The sequence below is a fragment of the Clarias gariepinus genome, chromosome 19 (genome assembly GCF_024256425.1).
Source record: "Clarias gariepinus isolate MV-2021 ecotype Netherlands chromosome 19, CGAR_prim_01v2, whole genome shotgun sequence".
In the NCBI taxonomy this organism is placed as follows: domain Eukaryota; kingdom Metazoa; phylum Chordata; class Actinopteri; order Siluriformes; family Clariidae; genus Clarias; species Clarias gariepinus.
The window spans coordinates 29,697,501-29,725,000 of NC_071118.1; the positions used below are offsets into that span (position 1 = coordinate 29,697,501).

General features: G+C 41.8%; 2 protein-coding genes across 2 annotated transcripts in view; both read left to right on the plus strand.

Annotated features, from left to right (window-relative positions):
* Positions 1-24,065, plus strand: part of csf1rb (colony stimulating factor 1 receptor, b) — a 25,440-nt gene extending 1,375 nt beyond the window's left edge. The window contains exons 2-21 of the mRNA XM_053478569.1: positions 2,129-2,220; positions 6,482-6,760; positions 6,984-7,120; positions 7,256-7,421; positions 7,787-7,979; positions 8,436-8,557; positions 11,103-11,211; positions 11,860-12,059; positions 12,235-12,359; positions 13,564-13,690; positions 14,950-15,054; positions 15,394-15,504; positions 16,176-16,350; positions 16,529-16,578; positions 16,658-16,791; positions 16,995-17,117; positions 17,285-17,396; positions 18,441-18,540; positions 18,625-18,730; positions 23,082-24,065. Coding sequence (XP_053334544.1) covers positions 2,160-2,220; positions 6,482-6,760; positions 6,984-7,120; positions 7,256-7,421; positions 7,787-7,979; positions 8,436-8,557; positions 11,103-11,211; positions 11,860-12,059; positions 12,235-12,359; positions 13,564-13,690; positions 14,950-15,054; positions 15,394-15,504; positions 16,176-16,350; positions 16,529-16,578; positions 16,658-16,791; positions 16,995-17,117; positions 17,285-17,396; positions 18,441-18,540; positions 18,625-18,730; positions 23,082-23,228 — 2,682 coding nt within the window. The 5' untranslated portion in view covers positions 2,129-2,159 and the 3' untranslated portion in view covers positions 23,229-24,065. The remainder of the gene's footprint in view (positions 1-2,128; positions 2,221-6,481; positions 6,761-6,983; positions 7,121-7,255; positions 7,422-7,786; positions 7,980-8,435; positions 8,558-11,102; positions 11,212-11,859; positions 12,060-12,234; positions 12,360-13,563; positions 13,691-14,949; positions 15,055-15,393; positions 15,505-16,175; positions 16,351-16,528; positions 16,579-16,657; positions 16,792-16,994; positions 17,118-17,284; positions 17,397-18,440; positions 18,541-18,624; positions 18,731-23,081) is intronic.
* Positions 24,066-25,462: 1,397 nt separating this feature from the next.
* si:dkey-71d15.2 (SH3 domain-containing kinase-binding protein 1) overlaps positions 25,463-27,500 on the plus strand; it is a 6,514-nt gene continuing 4,476 nt past the window's right edge. Inside the window, exon 1 of the mRNA XM_053479108.1 lies at positions 25,463-25,611. Coding sequence (XP_053335083.1) covers positions 25,590-25,611 — 22 coding nt within the window. The 5' untranslated portion in view covers positions 25,463-25,589. The remainder of the gene's footprint in view (positions 25,612-27,500) is intronic.

Below are 27,500 nucleotides of genomic sequence, written 5' to 3' on the forward strand. Positions count from 1 at the left end.
GATTACGGAGGAGAGTTCTCTGATCAGAGAAAGCAAAAAACTCTACTGTTTGGATCTAATGATCAGCTAATGGTGAGGAGCGTCAGGAGCCTGGAGTGAAGCACAGTGATGGCAGCATCATGTTTTACAGGAAATGGAGCTGGTGCTCTACAGCTCTTCTGTCAGGAGGAAGATGATCAAACCTATGGAAGGTGAGACGGCTCCACCACACGCGGGCGAGGAGGATGTAAAGTTCTGAGCCGCTGAAGACCTGCTCCAGGAAGCAAAGCTGAGACCAGCCTGTCTCTGTGTGAGGGACGTAAACTGGAAATAATTCTGGAATTAAACAAGGTGCTCAAGTGTCCCTGATACAGCAACAGTGTGTGTGTGTGTGTGTGTGTGTGTGTGTGTGTGTGTGTGTAACCTTGTGTAAATGGTCAAAAAACTTTTGGTTTAAAATCTATTTAATAAAAAAAGAATTAAAAAATAAACTTTTATTAGATACAGGATTCACTCAAAGTGAAGAGAAAAATATGTGTCTGATCTTTAAAAAGTTCGGCACATTGACACTGCAGTCAGAGTGTGTGTGTGTGTGTGTGTGTGTGTGTGTGTGTGTGTGTGTGTGTGTGTGTGTGTGTGTGTGTGAACAGATGGAGTCCACTTTGTCCCTCACAGTGGCCTCTCAGAGCGTCCGGGTGCAGTGGCTTCTCGTTTGTGTGTTTTTTTCTGTGTCTGTCCAGATTCCTCTTTCTACTTCACCACACCCGCAACACACACCCGCAACATACACACACACTCACACACACACACACTTGGACAGATGCAAAAACCACTCACACACAAACACACACACACACTTGAACAGCTGCAAAAACCACACACACACACACACACACACACACACACACACACACACTCCAGGCGCAGTTACACAGTACAAAACCCAAATAAATAAATAAATAAATAAATAAATAAATAAAGTGATAAAGGGTTAGAGTGTAGCGTGACAGACGACAGAACGATGCAGAAATACTGCAAGAAAGGATGAGAACAAAGGAAATGAAGATTACAGAATAAAAAGTTACAGATTAAAAAAAACACATTAGTCTGTGATTAGTCTTTTTTAAGATTTTCAAGATTATTTTGTAAAATAAAATGTACAAAAATATTAAAAAAGTTTAATGTTTGAATAAATAAAATAGAAGGAAATAATAAAAGATTATTAAGATAAATGAAATAAAAAACAGACAAAAAAACAGAAAGAAAATCTTAATTGAAATGATGGGGGAAAGTTCATTTTATTATTATTATTATTATTATTATTATTATTATTATTATTATTATTATTATTATTATTATGATGATGATGATTATTATTATTATTATTATTATTATTATTATGATTATTATTAGCAGTAGTTGTTGCTGTAGAATGGGTCTGTTTTTGACAGATCTCTAACCAAAATCTTTCCTCAGTACAAAAGAAAGAAACAAAACAACAAAAAGAACAAAAAACAAAATACAGAATGCTTCAATAACAAATAAGTAACAAATTGTAAAGGAAATGATAATCTGTTCTATAATAAAGTTTTCATTTATTATTATTATTATTATTATTATTATTATTATTATTATTATTATTATTTATAGTACTTATACTAGGTAACATTTTTACTATTTAACCTTATTTTCATATTTAATATTTGTAGTTGTAATTGTAATATAATGTAAATGTTTTATTTCAATAATAATTTTTAGATATTTAAAATTATAATTATTATATCAATAATTACAAATATTATTAAATGAATATTAATTAAATACATTTTATTTCTGCAATTTCTTTCTCATTAGTTTTTTACAGACTGTCTCAGTTTGTTTGGAGCTGCGTGACGCGACTCTGTGGGCTTCAGGCGTCGCCACGAACACAACCACTTTATAAAACCTTCAATTATCAGAAAGAGATTTAATTTCATTAATTTACTAAAACTACAGACGAGGAACAAGTCAACAAAATTTATAACAAAGGTGTTCCTCCTCAGTGAGGAGGAAGTGTGTGTGTGTGTGTGTGTGTGTGTGTGTGTGTGTGTGTGTGTGTGTGTGTGTGTGTGTGTGTGTGTGTATTTAAAGCTGTGTCGGTTCTCTGCAGTCTCAGAGCTGAAGACACTGAAGTTAATGAGATGAACAGAGAGATGCTTTACGCGGCGCTGATCGTCCTCCTGCTGCCCGTCAGCACCCAGGGTGAGTACACACACACACACACACACACACACACACACACACACACACACACACACACTGAGGTTCAATTATTTTAATATTGTATTTAATTTCTATAATTATAATAATTATCATCATCATCACAGTTTTATTGTATTTTACATTTTATTTGTGTATTTTAACAGACGTCTGATTTTAATAATAATGTGATTTACACAATAATTCATTAATAATCACAATAATAAATAAATATATTATAAATGTTTATTAGAAATTCATTTATAACTTTTTCTGAGTTTAATAATAAACTAATAATTTCCTGTATGAACCAAATGGAGAAATAGATGTGTGTGTGTGTGTATGTGTGTGTGTGTGTGTGTGTGTGTGTGTGTGTGTGTGTGTGTGAGAGAGAGAGAGAGAGAATAAGTGAGAGACGCAGCTTTAGACAATACGGTTAAAACCTGTGCAGTGTGTACCGACAGGTGTGTGTGTGTGTGTGTGTGTGTGTGTGTGTGTGTGTGTGTGTGTGTGTGTGTGTGTGTGTGAGTGTGTGTAACAGTTGCGGTAAACAGAAGGACACAGAGAGAGAAGTGAGAGTGGGAATGGGAAACAGCCCCTTGAGACCACATTCTCCCAGTGCAATGTGTTTCCTGACACAACTCGTCCGTTTTCCCTCAAACACACACACACACACACACACACACACACACACACACACACACACACAGAAGTCATTTCACCAAAGCCAAAATTCTGTAACTGCAACATGTCAATTATGCAACGTCTCGAACTACACAACATGTCTCTCTCTCTGTCTCTCTCTCTGTCTCTCTATCTGTCTCTCCATCTCTCTATCTGTCTCTCTCTCTGTCTCTCTATCTGTCTCTCTATTTGTCTCTCTCTGTCTCTCTCTATCTCTCTCTATCTGTCTCTCTGTCTCTCTATCTGTCTCTCTGTCTCTCTATCTGTCTCTCTGTCTCTCTATCTGTCTCTCTCTTTCTGTCTCTCTCTCCATCTCTCTATCTGTTTCTCTCTGTCTCTATCTCTCTCTGTCTCTCTCTGTCTCTCTATCTGTCTCTCTCTGTCTCTCTCTCTGTCTCTCTCTCTATCTCTCTTTATCTCTTTCTATCTGTCTCTCTCTCCGTCTTTCTATCTGTCTCTCTGTCTCTCTATCTGTCTCTCTCTCTATCTGTCTGTCTCTCTGTCTCTTTATCTGTCTCTCTCTCTATCTGTCTCTCTCTCCATCTCTCTATATGTTTCTCTCTGTCTCTATCTCTCTCTGTCTCTCTCTGTCTCTCTATCTGTCTCTCTCTGTCTCTCTCTGTCTTTCTCTCTGTCTCTCTCTGTCTCTCTATTTGTCTCTCTCTCTGTCTCTCTCTCTATCTCTCTTTATCTCTTTCTATCTGTCTCTCTCTCTGTCTCTCTATCTGTCTCTCTCTGTCTTTCTCTCTGTCTCTCTATTTGTCTCTCTCTCTGTCTCTCTCTCTATCTCTCTTTATCTCTTTCTATCTGTCTCTCTCTCCGTCTCTCTAGCTGTCTCTCTGTCTCTCTATCTGTCTCTCTGTCTCTCTATCTGTCTCTCTCTCTATCTGTCTCTCTCTGTGTCTCTCTTTGTCTTTCTATCTGTCTCTCTCTATCTCTCTGTCTCTCTGTCTCTTTTTATCTGTCTCTTTTCGTCTCTCTATCTGTCTCTCTCTCCGTCTCTCTATCTGTCTCTCTCTGTCTCTCTATCTGTCTCTCTGTCTCTCTCTGTCTCTCTATTTGTCTCTCTCTCTCTGTCTCTCTTTGTCTCTCTATCTCTCTTTATCTCTTTCTATCTGTCTCTCTCTCTCCGTCTCTCTATCTGTCTCTCTATATGTCTCTCTGTCTCTCTATCTGTCTCTCTCTCTATCTCTATCTATCTGTCTCTCTTTCCATCTCTCTATCTGTCTCTCTCTATCTCTCTATCTCTCTGTCTCTCTGTTTCTTTTTATCTGTCTCTCTTTTCGTCTCTCTATCTGTCTCTCTTTTCGTCTCTCTATCTGTCTCTCTCTCCGTCTCTCTATCTGTCTCTTTCTCCGTCTCTCTATCTGTCTCTCTCACTCTCTGTCTCTACACAGAATCTAAATCACGCAGTTAGAGTACAGAGCATCTCTGTGTTTCCTGTAGGGTTACAGTTCCCCCTTCACTGGAACTAAGAGGAACTAATGGAACCCTTGAGATCCACAAAGCCAGCTCCATGAACACACGGTGTGTGAAGAGTGTGTTGGAGTGTGAGAACTCGAGCGTCCCACACAGAGGCCTGAGCTTGTCCTCGACATCAGCGCCTGAGCTCACTAACGCTCCTGTAGAGTGTGTGAATGAAAAATACACACTCATGCACACACACACACACACACACACAAACACACACACACACACACACACACACACTCCCAGTAGAGTGGAGCATGTTTTAACAGCAGATACATGGGGAATCAATCTGGGACGCTCATCAGAGACGGGGTGTGATGGTCAGGGGTGCAAATACTTTCAGACAAATAGTTGTTTGATTCTTTGTTTTGGTTGGAAAGCTGCTCAGTTGTGTTAAATCACTTCACACCTCCTTTCTGTCTCCCGTCTTCACACACACACACACACGCACACACACACACACACACACACACACACACACACACACACTCTGTAACACACACTGCTGTATGTGTGCTCCCTTTAGCCAGTGAAGACGTAGTTGAGCAGTTGACGGCGAGCTCTACAGTGGACGTGGTGGAGAACCCGTCTCTGCTCGAGTCTCAGCCGCCTGCGTCTGCGTGCTGCGCCGTCAACGAGATGAGGCAGCTTGTGCAGGAGCAGCAGGAAACGCGAAGCTTGCTGGCGGAGACAGTGAAGCTCCTCAGGCAGATCGTTCAGGAGGACAAGGAGGAGGCCAGCGTCCAGGCGGAGATCCTGAAGCTCCTGCGTGCCATGAAGGAAACGCAGGAGACGCAGCTCACGCACGTGGGCAACATGGCACGTCAACACAGTCTGCTGGTGGAGAACCACCAGGCGCTGCTGTTCCAGGTGTCACGCATCGGCTCCATGGTGCAGGAGCGTTCCCGACCGGGCCAGTGAGCAACCAGCAGAACCTCCAGAACCTCCAGAACCGTTCTGAACCGTTCTGAAGCTCAGCCCTAACTAACCTTTATGTGTTTCCTCGGTACGATTCACTGCAGAGCATCAGTGAGGACTCTTAATCAAAAACCAGAACCTATGTGAGTGTGTGTGTGTGTGTGTGTGTGTGTGTGTGTGTGTGTGTGTGTGTGTGTGTGTGTGTGCTACTCACTCATACTCAGTTAGTGCAGCACTCAAACTCCACTTGGAATTATTGCTGTTACGTTTAATGTCACTGCTGGCAATAAATATAATAAAACTTGTTGTTTCACTACAGAAATATAAACTGGTCAATGAAGTCACTGTTGACTAGAATTAGTTTAAAATGCAATAAATTTACCCTCTGGTCATTTCAATATTATTTTTAACAGTTTGTTTGTTTGTTTGTTTGTTTGTTTGTTTGTTTGTTTTGCCAGTTGTTGGTTGCAAAAAATGAAAAAAATCTTAACATGAAAAAAAAGTTTTATTTTAATTTTTCACTTTCTTATGATTTTAGAAACATGTATACTAAAGTCTAATGCAATCCATCTGATTATGTTCTAACTTTTCTCATGTTGTTTTACATAAACTGTTATGTAATTGTAATGTTATCTAATTGTAATGCAAATTATAAAAAGGAATAAAAAAATAGCATGCTAACAAAAGTAATGTGCCTTTGTTTCTTCTTTTCTTCAATTACTTAACAATCACACAGCAATAATATAATATACAGCATGGGCAACATTACATCATGCCAATTATACTGCATTCATTTAAAATAAAATAATTAAAGTGCATAGTTTATTATTTTTCATGGTTTTCCACTTAATTAAGTCATATCCAATCAGCTCTCTCCAGGTGACTGTCATGACACGAGGCCACACCATCACGTGGGACTTGCAAGTTCATGTGATAGGGCGATCACTCAGGGGCCATAAGAAAGAAAGAAAGAAAGAAAGAAAGACTGCAAGAAAGAAAGAAAGAAAGAAAGAAAGAAAGAAAGAAAGAAAGAAAGATTGCTGTGCATTTATTATGCAACAAAAATGTACCCATTAAGGTGTAACACAGTAAAAGCTTTCCTGCACTGACTTGATTACATTTGTTGTTGTTGTTGTTGTTGTTGTTGTTTATATTGACATGGGTTGTGATGTGTCATTTCTCCTCGGGACAGGTGGAGTAGACAAGGTTCCTCTCATCACAGTAATCGTAGAGGAAGAGGGGAAGGACATCCTTCTTGACTGCTTACCCACAATCCCCGGCGCTACAAACTACACACTGCGCATGGCTAACGGAGCTGCTCCTCCTCCTGACCTGAAATTTACAGTCCATCCCAAAGGACAGATTGAGATCCGAGCCCCGACGCCCCACCACAGTGGAGACTACATCTGCAAGGCGCGAGTCAACGCCACATGGACAGATTCCTCAGTGTTCCAGATCGAAATCAAGAGAAGTCAGATTTCACACTAAATGTTAACCAGAAGTGAAACTAATCAGTGCTGATTAATGTGATTAGTCTGTGATACGTCACGCATCACTGCTCTTTAATGTATTTATAATATGTAGTTTTTTAACAAACTGTACTTTAGCTGCATTTCTCTCTGCCTGCTGGTTTCCTTCCTCATGTTTAATGTTAGAACTGAACATATTAATGTCTGATTCATTGGCGCGATTAGAAGTGCTCATGGCACCAGCCGTGTCCGTGGAGGTGGACGAGTGCGCCCGAATCGTCGGGGAGAAACTGGAGCTCACCTGTAACGTTTCCAACCCTGACCACAGATTCGTGCTCAAGTGGCAACACTCCAGCAGTCAGGTAACGGCACGTGTGTGTTTGTGCGTGTGGTTTAGAATCTGACTTTTAAGTTTGAAATGAGTCGTGACACATGAACCTCTTCCATCCTGTGTCTTTATGAGTTTGTTTGTTTGTTTTATTGGTTTTATTGAACAGGTGCTTCATGTTAATAAGCAGGTTGGGGGGGCGGATCCCAGCACAGTCCAGGTGATGAGTGTGCTCACTTTCCTCCATGTGAACAAGTCTCATGCTGGTAATCTGACCTGTATCGTCTCAAACAAAGTGGGCTCAAACACCGCCACCGTCTCGCTCCGAATCGCAGGCAAGATGCAGATGGAAACTGTTATTACACATTATAACAGATTTATTGGGCAATTGTACATGATCACACAGACACGTGGGACAAGACATGGACATTATATAAACACTGTTACACATCAATACATTTTATTACACCTTAACGCACATTTTATACAATATTATACGGTAATACTGATTTATATACATTATTACACATTAATAAATTTTATTACACATTGAGACAAAATAATACATGCTATTACACATTTATACCCACTCTAATGCAGGCTGTCTTATTAACTGCCTGTCCAACTTCCAGTCTGTCTGTTAATTAATTAGCATTATATATAACTGCTCGGTTGTGTGTTTTGTTTTTCCGGGTAACAGAGGAGCCGTTCTTGTCTCTGACGCCGCTGAAGCCGAGTGGTTTAAACCCTAGAGTGGAGCTGATGGAGGGGGCGACGTTGGAGCTGAGGGTGGAAGTTGACGCGTATCCCAACATCCAGGGCAGGAGATGGAGCACACCGCGCGTTATAAACACCCCCACCTGTACGGAGACGCTCACCACCGTCTACAGGAGGTTCTCCAGAATGTTCTGAACTTCATATCATTCCAAAGATTGACTTTACCTTGAGTTTAGACTGACAGGAAAGCAGATGGATGATTAAACCGACAGACAGACAGGCAGGCAGACAGGCAGGCAGACAGACAGACAGGCAGAGAGACAGACAGACAGACAGACAGACAGACAGGCAGACAGACAGGCAGACAGACAGGCAGACAGACAGACAGACAGACAGGCAGGCAGGCAGACAGACAGGCAGACAGGCAGGCAGGCAGGCAGGCAGGCAGACAGACAGACAGATTCATTTGTATTCTTTTGTTGATATTCAGTAACTTTTTTAAATACTTTAATACACATAAATAAATAGGTGTTTGAGGTGTTTTACCCTCAGTATGTGGAGACGTACAGTGCGTTTGCAAAATGTTTGCTTGTGTATTTTCTGCAGCACTGACATTCCTGCCTGTGTTTCAGTTACAGACAAGTCGCTTCTCTGTTCATGAAGGAGATCAGAGCTAATGAGAGTGGCTGGTACAGCTTTAATGCCTGGAGTGCCAATATTAATGCCACAACTCGCTTTAAAGTTCATGTCTACCGTAAGTACACACACTGCAGTAATGCATCATCATACAGTGCATTACACATCAATATCTGTTAACGGACAGAATGAAAGACTACTAATTTAGTGACGTGTGTGAAGATTACATTAATAAAACAACAAACACAAGCATAATAATAATAATAATAATAATAATACATTTGTTCGTTTGGGATTTTCACTTGTGCTTCCCGATAGATTTGCCACAGGTTTGTCAGGTCAGTGGGATCTTGTCTTTTGACAGATATTTTTAAACAGTGCCATGGATTTATATCCCTGTATGGTCTCTATGGTACTCTAGGTGTTGCTGGTCTTGGTACTGTACAGTAGTGTTTATGTCAGTGGTGCTTGCACAGGTATTGCGGGTCTAGGCAGTTCTGATCTAGGTGTGTAGTTCCACTTGTCTGGGCAGTTCTTGTCTAGGTATCGCTGCTCTAGGTAGTTCTTGTCTAGTTGTGTTGTGAGTTCGTCCAGACCAGGGGTCAGCAAACCAGGGCTCAGGAGCCCCATGTGGCTACTTCATTCCTCTGCTCCCTGTGGCTTTGGAAAATAAATGATGAGTATTTCATTTAAATTTATTTTACTTTAGAAGGTTATGGTGATCTTCTAAGATCAAGAAAAATGTGATTTTTTGAGCTTTTCGAGCCCCGGTTTCATTCAGGTTGACAGCTGACTGCACACTCCAGTACACGCAATAAGAGGATGATGGCATACAGAAGAGGCGACATTTTGGGTTTGCTGCATGTGGATAATTTAGGTTCAGCTTTTCATTTAATAAATTCGAGGAGGACTCAATTTGGCATTGAGTATTTTATTTTCAGAGACCCAACGTCTTTCAAAATGATTTTGTTGCATGCAGAAATAAAATTTTGATTTCTCTGTAGCGGTTTATTAATTTCATAAATGCAACACTTTATGGTTCTTTTTTTTTGCCCTAGTTCAGGTACTCGTGTCTAGGTTGCCTTGGTCTAGGTCAGGGGTCTGCAACCGTAAAGACTCAAAGAGCCATTGGGAGCCGTTTCCCACAGAAAAGAAAACACCGGGAGACACAAAACCCTTTTGACATCTAAAATGAAGATAACACTGCATATATCTCATGGTCTAGGTAGTTCTTTGTTTGGGTAGTGCTGGTCCAGGTAGATTTTGTCCAGGTTGTGTTGGTCCAGGTCAGGGGTAGGCAAGTTTACTTGGAGCTAAACTCTGCAGGATCGCAGCTCTCTAGGACTGAACTTGCCCACCCCTGGTCCAGATAGTTCTTGCTTTGGTTTCTGTCTAAGTAGTGCTGGTCTAGGTTGTGATGGTCTATGTCTGGGGTCATCAACCTTAAACACTCAAAGAGCCATTAGGACCCATTTTCATAGGAAAGAAAATTCAATTCAATTTTATTTCTACTGTATAGCGCTTTTAACAATGGTCATTATCTCAAAGCAGCTTCACAAAAATTTAAGAAATTCATTAAAAAAATAATAATAATAAGTTGTGTATGTGTGAGAAAAATGTGTCTAGATAATAATGAGATGATAATGAGATGAGTACGGTGGCCCTGAAGTGCAAAACAAATTAACAAAACTGAAAACAAAATAACAAAACCCAAAACAAAATAACAAATTCAAAACCAAATAACAAAACCCAAACTATTTTTTTGGAGGGGGGAGTTTTGTTAATTTGTTTTCCGTTTTGTTAATTCGTATTGCACTTCTCGGCCAGTCCGATACAAACCGGAAAAGGTAGGTATAGTTAGCGAATGAAATGCTTACCGCTGATTGGACGAGACATTTGAAATTAAATTAAACGAAATTATCCACCTGCAGCAAACCAAAAATGCCGTCCGCTTTTATCGCGTGTACAGAAGCGTGCAGTCATCAGTCAACCAAATAAAATGGAGCGAGAAAAATTTATACAAGTATTATCATTATTATCGACATCATATTAATATGAAGCTTTAATTTTAACTTTAATTTAATCAAGAAATCTTTAATACTATATAGGTTAGTAATCAGTAATAAATAATTAAATCTCGGTACACCTTTAAAGAATTATTATTATTATGATTAATACGGAGGAAGTGACGTCAGCGCTCTTGACTTCGCAGTGTTTCAAAGGGTGAAGTTTCGTCGAGGGATGTTCCCTTTCACTGCATTCGGAGTGGGGAGTAGGGAGTAGGGAGTAGGGAGCACCCTGTGAAGTACACTCCGTACTGAAACACAGCTCGGTAGTTCTTGCCTGTGTAAGTTGTGCTGCTGCTGTTTTCGTGGGTAGTCCTTGTGTAGGTAGTGACTGTCTAGATCGGATCCTCGACCCTGGAGTTGCACGGCCACTGCCTTCACCATCCCCACGTGCCAGCAAAGTGCTTTCAGCTTTTGGTTTTTTAACGATATAATTCCCAAGAAAAAAAATTATTTTTAAAATGTCATTGGAAGGAAATGCAAGGTTAATTATTTGTTATTCGGACAAAGCTAAGGTTCATTTCTTGCCAAACTCAGTGTGTGTGTGTGTGTGTGTGTGTGTGTGTGTGTGTGTGTGTGTGTGTGTGTGTTTTACAGAGAAGCCGAGTGTGGTGATTGAATGGGGGAACGGTTCTTTAACCTGTCTGGCTTCTGGTTATCCGGCACCGAGCGTGTCCTGGCAGCAGTGTGAGAAACTTCACAGCACGTACGCAAAACTTATGTTTTTCATACACGTGATGCTCGGATGGTCATAAAAGGCAACAGCATTTATTCTTCCCCACAGATCGACTGTAAAAATCCACTGCGGTGTGTCAGTGTGAAACTCACCAAGTTTAAAGAGGAAGAAATATTTCTAACTTTCTGTTATGTTTAATGATTTAAATTCTACCGTAATGTAACTTTGAAAATCAAGTATGTGAACCTGCAACATCTGCATGATTACAAACAAAAACATAAACATCAGTAATGAAGGATTAACTGACCTGAGCAGACAGACAGATATACAGACAGACAGATAGACAGATATACAGACAGACAGATGTGCAGACAGACAGATGTGCAGACAGACAGATAGACAGACAGACAGATGTGCAGACAGACAGATATACAGACAGACAGATAGACAGACAGACAGATAGACAGACAGATATACAGACAGACAGATGTGCTGACAGACAGATATACAGACAGACAGATGTGCAGACAGACAGATATACAGACAGACAGATGTGCAGATGATGAGTAATGGACGTCTTCTGTGATGTACTATGTATGTGTGTGAGTAATATAATGGTGTGTGTGTGTGTGTGTGTGTGTGTGTGTGTGTGTGTGTGTGTGTGTGTGTGTGTTTCAGACACGACGGCTGTGGCAGAAACACATCATCCGTGCAGTTACAGGTTGAACAACACACACTGCCGCAGCAGGAGGAGTTCCATCCTCACACGGTACAGAGTGTGTTACTGCTGTCTCAGCTCAACGACACCACGGCTGAGTGTGTAGCCGAGAACACGGCTGGCGTCGGGCGGAGCACCATCAGCTTACCTCCCCTGCTGTGTGAGACACACCGCTACTGTACTCTCATGATGAAGATGATGATGATGATGATGATGATTACAGAGCATGTGATTTACCTGTGAAACTCTCTGTCACTTTATCTGTCTTTGTTCTTCCGTGTCTCAGTGTGTAACATCCAGACACTCAGATTCTTCTCACTGATTTCCTAAAACAGATGTTTCCAAACCTGCACCGGAGCACTGGACATCCCAGATGTTCCTTATCCTCATCACAGCAACCTCGATTACAGCCACACTGCTCTTCATTGTGTTAGGGGTTTGTGTCTACAGGTGTAAACAGGTAACTCCTATTATTATTATTATTATTATTGTTATTATTATTATTATCATTGTTGTTATTATTATCATTATCATTATCATAATTATTATTATTATTATTATCTAAATGAATTCAGTGGAATATTTAACTCTTATTGGTCAGTTGAGGCACAAAGTGTTCTGACATTAGAAAATGATGCTTTTTACTTTTTTAAATAAATAATGTAAGTAATTTATCAGTTTTACATTTAAATCCTATTTGCCGCATACACAACCACACACAAAGTGTGATATTTATTTAGGAGTTTAGGAGTTATTTATTTAATTTTTCTATTTAATTTTTCTATTGTATTTCTTTTATTCATATTTATTACTTATTATAAGCTTTAATTCTCTTTTTAACGTCACCGGCGGTCGTGTAAGCATTTCACTACATTTCGTACTGTGTATGACTGTGTATGTGACCAATTAAATTTGAATTTGATTTGATTTAAAGTGAAATGCTTATACGACTTGTTTATGGCCTAAAAATGGCAAAATAGAATTGGAAAATAAAACGATTTTACTGCAAAAAAAGAAAAATTAAACTAAGAAAAGAAAAAAAATCTTGTGTGTTGTTCATCATGTATTTATCATGTATATAATGAATATATAATAAAATGTTTTACTTACTTAACTTTACATTAGCTGACATGAAGATGTTTTAATTGTGAATGATTTAAATGTAATTTAATGTAAATATCATCATCATCGTACGTTATTACAACTCTATAAAGTTCTAAATAATGCAAAGGTCTAGCACTAAACCTCTCCCTTTATATAATGTTAAATAACACACACACACACCACACATGACTACCAGCAGCAAACGCTGGACAATGATACTCATCAAACCTGGAACTTATAAAATAATGAGACTGTTTGGGTGAAACAGGACGCGGGTGTGAGTGACACGTGGAGTTCGAACCCTACGACAGATCTATGATCATATTTATTAAACTCCTTTTCCTTTATATTACATCCACACATGTTACATAGAAATAATATAGTAATTATATCTAGAACATAATATTACAATTACATTTAGTTTATGTTATTTATTGTTATGTACAGTGAGTTACTGAGACTGTGTCTTTATGTGACTTTATAAACACTGACAGTCATCATGTGTGTGTGTGTGTGTGTGTGTGTGTGTGTGTGTGTGTGTGTGTGTGTGTGTTCTACAGACGCTGAAATATGAGATCCGATGGAAGATCATTGAGGTGAGTGATGGGAATAACTACACCTACATCGACCCCACTCAGCTTCCCTACAACCCCAGGTGGGAGTTTCCCCGGGACAGACTGACATTCGGTAAACACACACTTTCTGTTTATTGTCTTATTTACATTACAATATAATACGTGACTGTCCTCATCCGGCTGCGTTTAATGTCAAGGAAACATTTATATATTCCCCTGTGTAGTGCACTTACATAGTGACCATGAGACTGTCCTAATGAACACATAGTGCACTAATCAGAAAGAAGGGCTTCTTAAACTGTCCGGGATGCTAAATTTCCCTCTAGTGGACATGTAGTGCACTAATCAATAGGTGTGAATGTTTAACTCCCTCTAGTGGACATGTAGTGCACTAATCAATAGGTGTGAATGTTAAACTCCCTCTAGTGGACATGTAGTGCACTAATCAATAGGTGTGAATGTTAAACTCCCTCTAGTGGACATGTAGTGCACTAATCAATAGGTGTGAATGTTAAACTCCCTCTAGTGGACATGTAGTGCACTAATCAATAGGTGTGAATGTTAAACTCCCTCTAGTGGACATGCAGTGCACTAATCAATAGGTGTGAATGTTAAACTCCCTCTAGTGGACATGTAGTGCACTAATCAATAGGTGTGAATGTTAAACTCCCTCTAGTGGACATGTAGTGCACTAATCAATAGGTGTGAATGTTAAACTCCCTCTAGTGGACATGTAGTGCACTAATCAATAGGTGTGAATGTTAAACTCCCTCTAGTGGACATGCAGTGCACTAATCAATAGGTGTGAATGTTAAACTCCCTCTAGTGGACATGTAGTGCACTAATCAATAGGTGTGAATGTTAAACTCCCTCTAGTGGACATGTAGTGCACTAATCAATAGGTGTGAATGTTAAACTCCCTCTAGTGGACATGCAGTGCACTAATCAATAGGTGTGAATGTTAAACTCCCTCTAGTGGACATGCAGTGCACTAATCAATAGGTGTGAATGTTAAATCACATCAGTTAGAAGGTATGAACGGTAGGCTGCCCTCTGGTGGCACTAAACAGTGGCTTTGAAGTTTTGGCCCCCTAGTGCACACGTAGCACTAGCATCTCCTGAACTGTGCTGTTGTGTAGTGCATTACATGGGGTGTGGCAGGATCTCATACCTTATGTAAGAGCTGAGTGTTAGTGGAGATGTAGTGGACTACACACAGCAGAGGAACTAATATGTGGTGTTGTTTATTTTAGAGACAATTTCTAGATAGTTTCCCGCTTACAGAGGTGATCAGTGTGATTAAGTTTATAAAGTGTGTGTGTGTGTGTGTGTGTGTGTGTGTGTGTGTGTGTGTGTGTGTGTGTGTGACAGGTCAGGTTCTGGGCTCTGGGGCGTTCGGGAAGGTGGTGGAAGCGACAGCGTTGGGTCTGGAGACGAACAATCACGTCACTCAGGTGGCAGTGAAAATGCTGAAGTGTGAGTTTATTAAAACAGGAACATGAGCTGATGATGATGTAAAACTCTTAACAAACACACACTCGCCATGAGGAATTTCACTTTTATCCTGGTTTTGCTTCCTGTTTTTTTTCTTCCTCTTTTCCTCCCTCTTCCTCTTCCCCTTTACGGAAATTACTATTATTATTATTATTATTATTATTATTATTATTATTGTTAGTATTTTTATTATACTTCCAATTTAGTAATCATTAAATCTTTATTCAGACAATAGTTACTTTTCAAGAAAACTATAATGATCTAAATAAAAGCCGTAGACTAAATTATTGTTTGTTTGTTTGTTTGTTTGTGCCGACGCAGCCAGCGCTCTCTCAGAGGAGAAAGAAGCTCTGATGTGTGAGTTGAAGATTTTGAGTCACCTCGGCTCTCACACCAACATCGTCAACCTGCTGGGAGCCTGCACACACGGCGGTGAGACGCCTGTCTGTGTGTCTAACTGTCTAGCCATCTGTGTAACTGTCCGTCTGCTTGTCTGTCTATCTGTCTGAGTATCTGTCTAATTAACTGTCTGCCTGTCGGTCATTCTGTCTAACTATCTGTCTGTCTATAAAAAACACCTACATAAGAAAACAGAGAGAACAGAAACGAGCAGCCTCGACTTTTATCACAAACACAAAACAGTAATTAGAGATGAAAATCTTATTAAAATATAGTTTTTTTTATTGTAAAATGCTTTGAGCCTGACTGTAGTTTAGTGAAGCTGCACAGACTCAGCATTATGAGAATAAAGTTTAGTTTATGAAATAGGGGGGCAGTGGGGGCTCAGTGTGTTTAAGGCTCTGAGTTACTGATCAGAAGGTCGGCGGTTCGAGCCCCAGCTCCGCCAGGTTGCCGCTGTCGGGCCCTTGAGCGAGGCCCTTAACCCTGTCTGCGCCAGGGGCGCCGTGAAAAATGTCTGACCCTGCGCTCTGACCCCTGTCTACTAACAAGAAGCTGGGACATGTGAAGAATAAAGAATTTCACTGTGCAGTGATGTATGTGTGACGAATAAAGGCTGAACTTAACTGAATATGACACTCTGTGTGTGTGTGTGTGTGTGTGTGTGTGTGTGTGTGTGTGTGTGTGTGTGTGTGTGTGTCCAGGTCCAGTGTTGTTAATAACGGAGTTCTGCAGTCATGGTGATCTGCTCAACTTCCTGCGCAGGAAAGCGCCGTCGTTTATTAGCTCACTGTTTCACACACATGAGTTTTCAGACTCTCAGGTCTACAGGAACCTGCTGGAGCTTCAGAACCACGAGGGACGTGAGGATATTAACAGGCACGGCTTTATCACACACACACACACACACACACACACAATAACACACACCCCCCGGGATTAATTAGTTATTGGTTCACCTGTAATCAGGAAGACAGTGTGGATTTACGCAGGTGATGAGTTTAATCCCAGTAAACTTTTATCGTTTTTCTGATCATTTATTATTTATTTGCTTTAGCAGTTACATGGACATGCAGCCAGGTCAAAGGTCACGAGACTGTAGACAGGGTAAGGTGGGCTCTAAATCATAACAATGATGATGTTTAAAGTTGCAGTGTGTGATGCTGTACCGCCCCCTGCTGTTCAGGAGAGAAGAGAGGAGGAGGGGGAGGAGGGGGAGGAGGGGGAGGCCAGAGCGACCCGTCAGCACTCAGCATCCTTCACCTACTGAGATTCTCCGCTCACGTGGCTCAGGGCATGGACTTCCTCGCATCCAAGAATGTACGCTTGTTTAACAAACAAACTACTCCAATAAACAAACACAAAGATCAAACAAAAAACACTGAAACAGTTTAAATAGCAAATAACCGACATTAGAAAATAATGCTGAAAATAAATTAAAAAATAAATAGACAGACACTGAATCACTAAAATAGTTCATTAATGTTGTTTATTAGATGTAAAGTGTGTGTGTGTGTGTGTAGTGTATCCACAGAGATGTTGCCGCTAGAAACGTCCTGCTGTCCGACTCCCTGGTGGCTAAGATCTGTGATTTCGGTCTGGCGCGTGACATCATGAACGACTCGAACTACGTAGTGAGAGGAAACGTAAGGGGGGGGGGGGGTGTTTCCGGGTCTGATTCAGTCCGATCACTCCTGCGTCTGATTGACAGTCAGTCTGTGTAATCCGTCTCACTGAACCTGATGAATCGGTCTGATCCTGCTGCAGCTGATTCATCATTTCCTCTGATCTGGTCTGATGCGGTGTGTTTCAGGCGCGCCTGCCGGTCAAGTGGATGTCCCCGGAGAGCATATTCGAGTGTCTGTACACGGTGCAGAGCGACGTTTGGTCGTACGGGATTCTGCTCTGGGAGATCTTCTCTCTCGGTCAGTGGATCCACAGCACGCTTTTACACAATTCTGTGTGTTTATTAACTGCCACTGAGTTACTGATCAGGACGTCAGGGGTTCGAGTCCCAGCACCACAGCTGACAGTGTTCAAGTCCCTGAGCATAAGCCTCAACCCTTTCTGTTCTAGGGGGCGCTGTATCACCCCTGACCTCTGACCCCATGATCCCTAATGAGCTGTAAAGACAGGAGTGTTACTGGCCTGTAGTGTAGTGATGTTGAAGCCTCGTGTGTGTGTCGAGGCTCCGAGTCAGAACATTCACCAAAAGGTTTATTTCATGAAGCTTCATTTAAGGGCTAATTGTACTGCCCTCTAGTGGACAAACTTTGTGTAGCAAGGAGCTCAATGAATATGGACATGCAGCTGCAAATGATGTTGGATTCGTCATTGACAAAGTCGTGTGTCAGTGGTGTGTGTGTCTGTGTGTGTGTGTGTATGCTGTTTGAACACTGTTCAAAGGAAATGTTTATTCATGAAATCACCATCTCTGAAAAAGGAAGTGAAAAACAATTTATGTCTCTATCCTTACCTTTCTTTCTTTTTCTTTTGCAATTCTGCCCATGAACATGAATACAACTAATGAACCACTTTGAACAGAGAATATAAATTTGACAGTCAGTGTTAATCTTCAAAACAATGATTAAAACACACAATAAAGGAAATGAATATAGGAGGGAAAGATAAAAGAGATCAAAAATCCTACATACAATAATAACACTAGAGTTTATGAGGTCATTATTATAAACCAAAGGTTTTCTGTGTATTTTCCTTTTTTATCATTTAGATCAAAAGTAAATGTAACGTGAGGTTTCATTTGGCCACACCCCCTTCTGTTCACTACGAGGTTCAGTGACACGTAGCATCACTACTGTAGTGGAGACGTGACAGAACATAGAGTTCTTCTTCTACTACATCCTCCTCTGCTTTAAAGTGTCCTCATCTGTGACAAACAGTGTTTGTTTGTTTATTTATTTATTTTGTGTGTGTGTGTGTGTGTGTGTGTGTGTGTGTGTGATGATCAGGGAGGAGTCCATACCCAGACGTGCTGGTCGATGCCCGTTTCTATAAGATGATCCGCTGTGGGTATCAGATGTCACAGCCGGATTTCGCTCCCGATGAGATGTGAGTGTAGACCTTCACACGTCTCTCACACAAACCTTAAATATACAAACAAACAAACAAATTAATAAATAAACAAACAAACAGGTATAAAATAATGAGGATGTGCTGGAGTCTGGAGCCGACCTCGAGACCGACCTTCAACCAAATCTCACACATCATCAGAGCACTGCTGCCTGATCACACAGAGCAGGTACACACACACACACACCCACACACACACTCACACACACACTCACACACACACACACACACACACTCACACACACACACACACATCCTGTTCAAAAGCTACACTCGATGCTGCGTGAAAACGCTATGGGAACATCTCTTTGTTCTACCGATTGTGAAGCACGTGTGTATCAAACACGCCTAATTTTGGCTTGTATAACCTCGGTCAGGTGACGTCATCTGATGAAGTGCACCTGCAGGTTATAAACAGGAGTGTCTTTTGTCTTCAGGACTGCATTGTGTTTGCATGAAGAGACTTCCTCTCTTGCTTCCATAGAAATGGAGATAGCCACCTCAAAACGCTCCTCTAGTGATGACAGAGTGTATAAGGAATTACTCGAAGTAGTAACATGTGCGGTTGAACAGTTGCATATCGACTGTCCACAAAAGCGAGATTCCCCCAAGCCCTCAAAATTAGATGACAGGTTTCTTTCGGGTGGCCGGGGGGAGGGACCTCAACACTCTCTCTCCCTTTCTTTGGTGATCTCCATGACAAGTTAACTCGTTCATAGACTAAACCTTATTCATTCTGTGTTTTCGTGCCATTGACTTCGTTTTATTCGAATATCATTGATGCGAAGGCACGTGGTTATATGATGATGCCCCAGATAGAAGAGACGCTTGCAGGATACCTCTCTCCTGGGACATCATCCTCCCTGAAAAAGCCCACACTCCCCACCAAGCCGAGTAGACTGACGTCTTTCCTTGTGGGGAAAGCTTTTCAGACAGTGGGTCAGGCAAAAAGACTTGAGCACTGGCAGGTCTATTGATGAAATGGTGTTCGCAGAGCTATGCCGAGCCACAGATCTGTCTCTCCGTGCAACCAAGCAGACGGCCCATGCTATTGGCCGCTTTATGGCTGCCATAGTGTCCACGAAGACATGGAAGACATCTGTGGCTAAACCTCACGGGCATTAAGGATAAGGATCATGCTTTCCTTCTTAATGCCCCTGTCTTGCCTTCCGGCCTTTTTAGCGACACTGTTAATTTCTTCACCACTAGGTTTCGGGAGGTGAAACTATATTCAATTCAATTTCAATTCAATTTTATTTGTATAGCACTTTTAACAATTTACATTGTCACAAAGCTGCTTTACACAATCAAAAGAATTAAGTTTATATGAAATGGGAATGTGTATAAATCAAAATTATATGATTGTCCTTAATGAGCAAGCCGAGGACGACGGTGACAGTGGCAAGGAAAAACTCCCTGAGATGGTAATAAAAAAAGAAACCTTGAGAGGAACCAGACTCAACAGGGAACCCATCCTCATCTGGGTGAAACAGATAGCAGGGATTGATGTGCATAATATTATGCGAGACTAGAAGTTCAGTATAAGAGGAGTTGAAGTAAGTCCAGTTTGTTCCTGGAGGCTCAGGTAGACTGTAAAAAATTCCAGTCCTGAACTATTAAGTGACTAAAGTCACAGGTCCTCAGAGAACAAATCAGTCGAGGACAGGACCACCTTCATGAAAAAGTGGAGCCATCCCCAGTCACCATAGGCATCCCAGGCAGACCACACGGGGCATCTATGTGATGAGATCTCCAACTAGAAGCAGGACTCCAGGACGAGTTAGGCAGGTCCAGAGGGCAGAGGGGGTCTGGATCAATGGCAGCTCAGGAGCGACATGTTTAGCTTGACAGAGATAGGTAGAGAAAAAAGGAAAAAAGGGAAAGAGAGAGAGGAGAGAGCAAAAGAGATGGACAGATGGCGGTTAGGTATGGTCACAGTCGAACAATGTATAAGGTGAATGTATATTATATGAATATATATGAACAGGCCTTTGGGAGGTTTCTTTCCTGCCGTGCTCAAGAGTCGAGACCGTTGGCCACCCAGTCCCGACCAGGTCTGGTTCTTACAAGGCGTGAGGCGCAGAGAGAGAGTGTGATCAGCCGGGCACCCCCTCGTAGAGACTGGGGTGGGTCTCGCCACTCTTCGCAATCTGCCTTAAAGAGACCGGACCTGAGGAGCATCATCTCCGCAAAAAGAAGTCCTTAGGCTCATGCACCCAGGACCGTGGGGGTGTCTCCCCGGAGGGGGGCTTGTAGAATTCCTTCACAGAATAAAGTCTCCTCCCTGTGGCCGATGATCAAGCCCCGCTACCACTGGTGTTTCAGGGAGCACTGGTCCCCAATGAAATGTTAGGTGTTCGGTCACCTCCTGCCACGTTTCAGGATGCCGAACATCTAACACCCCCCATCTAGTCGAAGTGTCAAAACTTGTGCCCCTTTCAGAGAAAAGCATGGAAGCTTTAGCGTGGAAGCTATTGCCAGGCATCTCCTTGGGTACGAAGGACTGTAGAGCTACAGGATTAAATTTTCACTTTCATAAAATTCTCCCGCAAATCTGGGAGAGATTTTATGTAGCAGAGGTGGACCTCTTTGCCTCACAAGAAACAGCACAATGTCCCTTTTACTACTTTCTGACTCCTCCAGCTGCCCTGGGTCGGGACGCAATGGCCCATACGTGGCCCAGATTACGCCTTTATGCATTTCCGCCGAAGGCTGTGCTCCCGAGAATCCTGATGAGAGTCCGTCCACAAGGTTTACGCCTCTTATTGATAGCGCCCCGTTGGCTGACCAGCGTGTGGTTCTCGGATCTAATATCTCTTACATTTGTCAGATTTTATGTTCTGGATGTCCATGCATCCCAAAATCATGTCTGAGACTTCTTTGGCTATTGTGCGTACACGCAACACAACCTGGGGTCCAGACACTTGCAGTGCAGGGGCAGCATCGAGTTCTAACGCTCAGGTTTTATTTTAGAGCTATTTACACTATTACGGGGTCTAGAATCTAAATACGGGCTAATATTACTTCCGGTGTTGCGCAATCTTCGCGGAGCAAGACAAGACACGTGACAACAACAACTACTAAACAAACCCAAAGTGTATTAAATGAAAAAGACAAATAAACAAATAAGGTGCACCAACAAAACAATATATACAAAATATATACAACTATAAACAGTGTGTGAAGTGTATGCGTGTGTGTGAGTGCGGATGTATGAAAGTCCAAGTCCGTGTTATTGTGAGTGTGAAATGGTGTACGGGAGAGATGGCTCGGCCTCACCGGTAAAAGATGTATCATCCGGGAGCACGAGAAAACGGAACGAGAAGGGTACTGAATGTGTCCAATGAAGATTAATCCAGTCATGGAAAGTAATTCTCCGTAACAACAATCAAGCTCTCTTTCTCTTATCCAAAATGCAGCGCGCTGTCTCATCTCTCCGTGTAGGCACGCTTGCCGGTTCCGGCTTTATACCGGCGCACGTGACCCGACGCCGCTTCCGGGTCCTCTCGCGCTGTGATCGCACATGCTCGCGAGAGCTTAACCCTGTGACCAACACTGTCTATGGGGACACGTAAAACCAGATAGGTGAGCACAGGTGAGCAGCATTAGCTCCGTAACCCTTTCCCTGTTATTAAAATGCCCCTTTATGTGGCTGCGCTACAGAGTGTAGCTTTTGAAAGGGAACGTCTTGAGTTATTTTGTTAAAACCCTGTTCCCTGAAAAAGCGGGAACGGGATGCTGCGTTCCAATGCCGCACTGCTGGCGTGACTGAACGTCCTTCAGACAAAAATTGACCTGAGTATGTTTCCGGTTCACGCCTATTTATAACCTGCAGGTGCACTTCATCAGATGACGTCACCTGACCGAGGTTATATAAGCAAAATTAGGCGTGTTTGATACACACGTGCTTCACAACTGGTAGAACAAAGAGATGTTCCCATAGCGTTTTCACGCAGCATCTCGTTCACACTTTTTCAGGGAACAGACATTTTTGTCTTTTGATGTTTTACACCTTTAATTCCTAAACTCTTCCTCTGAATCAACCCAAAACACTTCCATAAATAATGGCACCCTTCATAACAATATGTGTGTGTGTGTGTGTGTGTGTGTGTGTGTGTGTGTGTGTGTGTGTGGTGTGTGTGTGTGTTTGTGTGTGTGTGTTTGGTGTGTGTGTGTGTGTGTGTGTGTGTGTGTGTTTGTGTGTGTGTGTTTGGTGTGTGTGTGTGTGTGTGTGTGTGTGTGTGTGTGTGTGTGTGTGGTGTGTATGTTTGGTGTGTGTGTGTGTGTGTGTGTGTGTGTGTGTGTGTGTGTTTGGTGTGTGTGTGTGTGTGTGTGTGTGTGTGTGGTGTGTGTGTGTGTGTGTGTGTGTGTGTGTGGTGTGTTTGGTGTGTGTGTGTGTGTGTGTGTGTGTGTGTGGTGTGTGTGTGTGTGTGTGTGTGTGTGTGTGTGTGTGTGTGCACTGGGGGATGAGATGAGAGTGTTCTTTGTGATCTGACATGTACTTGGTGTTTTGTTCACAGGAGCAGTATAAGAACATTCAGCAGGAACTGACTCAGAAACTCGAGACGATGGCGTGTGTCACAAACAAAACCAACAACAATCAACACAACAAAACTCCTGATCAGGAGTGTTTACTCACACACTCCAATAACTACCAGCTCTACTGACACACAGCGTCGTACGCATACGCTTTCTGTGTGTTACTGTTAGCATTCAACGGTACACTTACAAATAGCATTAGCATTAGCATTCTAGCAAGTCAAGACAGATTACAGTTATGATGAATAATGGAAGCAGTAATACACACAGGTGTGTGTGTGTGTGTGTGTGTGTGTGTGTACAGTAAACCTGCAAACAGGGAGGCTTCAAATGTTTTACAACCTGAAACAAATATTACATTTATAAACTTTGATGAAACTCTTAAGCCCTATTCGGACGGGACTAGTTTTCCAATTGACGTTTAAGATTTTTTTTTTTTTTTTTTCAGGCGACGTCTGTCATTTTATGTATGCACTCGGACGGGACTAAGATCTCTGTGTTTATTACGGAGGTAGGAGTGTCTGTGTTTTACATGTGGGCGTTGCACAAAACCACATGTCCATGATGCGTGGATTGCGTATGGTCATTGGTGCGCAAACTTGAATACCGGCGTGCTAGAGATAGTACTGTAGGTCACGTTGACCGAAATCAAACAAAGAAAACATGTTTTAGAAAAATCATTTCCGCCAATCACAGACATTCGCATTCGGACGGGATTAGATTTCTCAAAGGACCTCCGAGTTTACTGAAAAACAGTAAGTAATTTACTCTGGAATGTTCACTAAGGTCGTGTGAGAGAAAGACAGACATGCCAGATTCAGACGGGATTAAAATCACAAAGTACGTCTGGGACACAGAAATTTCTCTAACGACCCCCTGTATAACTAGTCCTGTCCGAATAGGGCTTTACACACACATTCTGATTACAATCTATTCATATCCGAGTGATCTCTCTCTTTCTCTCTTTCTCTACCTCTCTCTCTACTGCTCTCTCTCTCTCGTCTCTCTCCCTCTGTACCCCCCCCTCTCTCTCTCCCTCTCTCTCTCTACTGCTCTCTCTCTCTCGTCTCTCTCCCTCTGTACCCCCCCTCTCTCTCTCCCTCTCTCTCTCTACTGCTCTCTCTCTCTCTTTCTCTCTCTATGTCTCGATAAACAACACGATTTTGTTTCAGATTTCTATTTAAAATAATATTTTATTAAAGTGTACTTGTGTTTGCATTTTGTAAATATCTTTGTTTATTTTTATAACCTAAAGGCCTAAGAGTTGATATAAATACCGTTGTTTGTTTTATTTTCTCTTAAAAAGACATTTTGTTGTTTTAGCGATTAAATAAATTATAAATAAAAATTAAAAAACAAAACCTCTGTAAGATAAACTGTAAGACTGTAGCACAGAAATAACAGCCAGTCAAAATATCATCAATTTAAACTTTAAAATGCATTTATATTTCTACACCCACTGTACATATAATTAGCATTCTCCTGTATTTACAATAAAAGTTTTATTTCTACACTTTGAAATTTTTATTACTGTGTGAATGCACATTAACCTCACACACACACACACACACACACACACACGCACACACACACACACACACACACATTCCGTTTTCAGTTTTCTCGATCAGTTTGTGAACTCAGGTTCCACTATACTGTATATCCATCCATCAATCTAGGAACCTCTGTAGTCCAACCAGATGATTTCTCACCTGCCCTGTAACTAGGGACCGTGGAGGCCAATGGTGGTAGGACCTCCAGTCAGCATTCACACACTATGGGTCATTTGGGAACGCCAATTAGTCTAACCTGCATGTCTTTAGACTGTGGAAGGAAACCGGAGAACCCGGAATAAACCAACCAAGAACATCCAGTATCAAGAAGGGCATCCGGTGTAAAACCCGTGCCAGAGTTGTGTGTGGATCAGATGATCTGCTGTGATGTCCCTTCGACAGGAACAGCTGAAAGACCAACAACAACAACAACTGAGGTTATGTAACAGCACCATGTAGAAATGTAGTTAAGCAGGTACTTGTTGTATGTTTTGGATTTAAAAGGTCTCCTCTAATAAAACTGCTCGAGAACAGAAACATCAAACCTGTATTTCAGTAACGAATGAAATGTACTTATGTGCTCTAACTGTGAGAAATATACATGAGCTGGATGAAGAGTTCTCGTCCACACACTGTGTGTTATTCTCGACTAAACTTAGTGCTGATAATACTCTCTCTCACACACACACACACACACACACACACACACACACACACTCACACAGACACACACACAGTGGTGTAACGTTACATATGACCGCTTTATTTATAGCAGTGTGTGAAAGGCTTCGGATCGCTGAGCGCTGAAAGAACACACTGATCGTGCACTGAGCACAGGTGCGTTCAAACTTTATAAGTTAGAAAAGAAAATCCAGGAGAATTCTAGGTTTTCTTCAGTGTAGCTCGTTCTGTCTGCGTTGCCCCCCTGTGGCTGCTATGGGGAACTACAGCTCTACAGGTAAGCTGCGGTCTGTCCTACACACCCAGGTTTACTTATCGTCTGAATGTATGTAAAATCAGGGAACACCAGTGTGTGTGTGAGTGTGTGTGTGTGTGTGTGTGTGTGTGTGTGTGTGTGTGTGTGTGTGCTGAGTTCTGGATTCTGATTGGTCACAAGTTGTTGATTAATTGCCGTGTAACAGTCAGAAGTGACGATGACAAGCTGCCATTTTAACACACACACACACACACACACACACACACACACACACACACACACACTAACTTTGCCGTTACTCTTCTGATGTGCATTTGTAGCTCTACAGAGGTCTCTATGGTTCAATTCAGCTCGCTAATATTAATGCAACATCATGGGTGTGATGTGAAACACCCCCTGGTGGTACTTTATCTGATAGCTGTTAGCCAGTTTGCTGTCGACCAAAAGAGTGAACTTTGATCAAGCTCAGAGGCTGGAATGTGTCACAACTCTTACAGTTGATCACAGGAGGTTAACGCAATAGCATTTAGCATTTAGCTAGCTGCTATAACGCTGAACGTTACTTTAACAATGTATATTGATATTACGTGTTTAGGAAGAGGAACCGCCCTGGCTGGTGTTCACTAGTTAGTGAGCTCGGGATGAGTTTATATGATATAATGAAGCTGAGTGTTGAGTGAGACGTCTCAGAGGGTCGTTTATGTTATAAAATAAGAACAGAGAATAAAACTGAGTTTGGGAGGACACAAGCACGGGTAACGATGTTCCATTTAATTTCTCTCAAACAATTAAATCATTAATCCAGGCACGGGTCGAGGGATCAGCAAAACACGGCATCAGAGACGATCCAGGAACACAATCAACTTAACATCAAAGCACTTAGTAACGCCTCTCAGGACACCCACAAGAGTGGATGTGGGGCGTGCATGCTGGGAGTCGTAGTTCGTTACCAGTATATCCTGTGTTGTGTTTAGTCCAGGGTTGCTGCAGATGTTCTGACACTGTGACGACATCAGAGACAATCCAAAAGATTAAAATTGAAGATTAAAATAAAGCCAAGGAATTTATTGTGTTTAATGTCTGAATAATCAGAATATACACTCACCTAAAGGATTATTAGGAACACCACACTAATACGGTGTTTGACCCCCTTTCGCCTTCAGAACTGCCTTAATTCTACGTGGTATTGATTCAACAAGGTGCTGAAAGCATTCTTTAGAAGTGTTGGCCCATATTGATAGGATAGCATCTCGCAGTTGATGGAGATTTGTGGGATGCACATCCAGGGCACGAAGCTCCCGTTCCACCACATCCCAAAGATGCTCTATTGGGTTGAGATCTGGTGACTGTGGGGACCATTTTAGTACAGTGAACTCATTGTCATGTTCAAGAAACCAATTTAAAATGATTCGAGCTTTGTGACATGGTGCATTATCCTGCTGGAAGTAGCCATCAGAGGATGGGTACATGGTGGTCATAAAGGGATGGAGATGGTCAGAAACAATGCTCAGGTAGCCCGTGGCATTTAAACCATGCCCAATTGGCACTAAGAGGCCTAAAGTGTGCCAAGAAAACATCCCCCACACCATTACACCACCACCACCAGCCTGCACAGTGGTAACAAGGCATGATGGATCCATGTTCTCATTCTGTTTACGCCAAATTCTGACTCCACCATTTGAACGTCTCAACAGAAATCGAGACTCATCAGACCAGGCAACATTTTTCCAGTCTTCAACTGTCCAATTTTGGTGAGCTCGTGCAAATTGTAGCCTCTTTTTCCTATTTGTAGTGGAGATGAGTGGTACCCGGTGGGGTCTTCTGCTGTTGTAGCCCATCCGCCTCAGGGTTGTGCGTGTTGTGGCTTCACAAATGCTTTGCTGCAGACCTCGGTTGTAACGAGTGGTTAT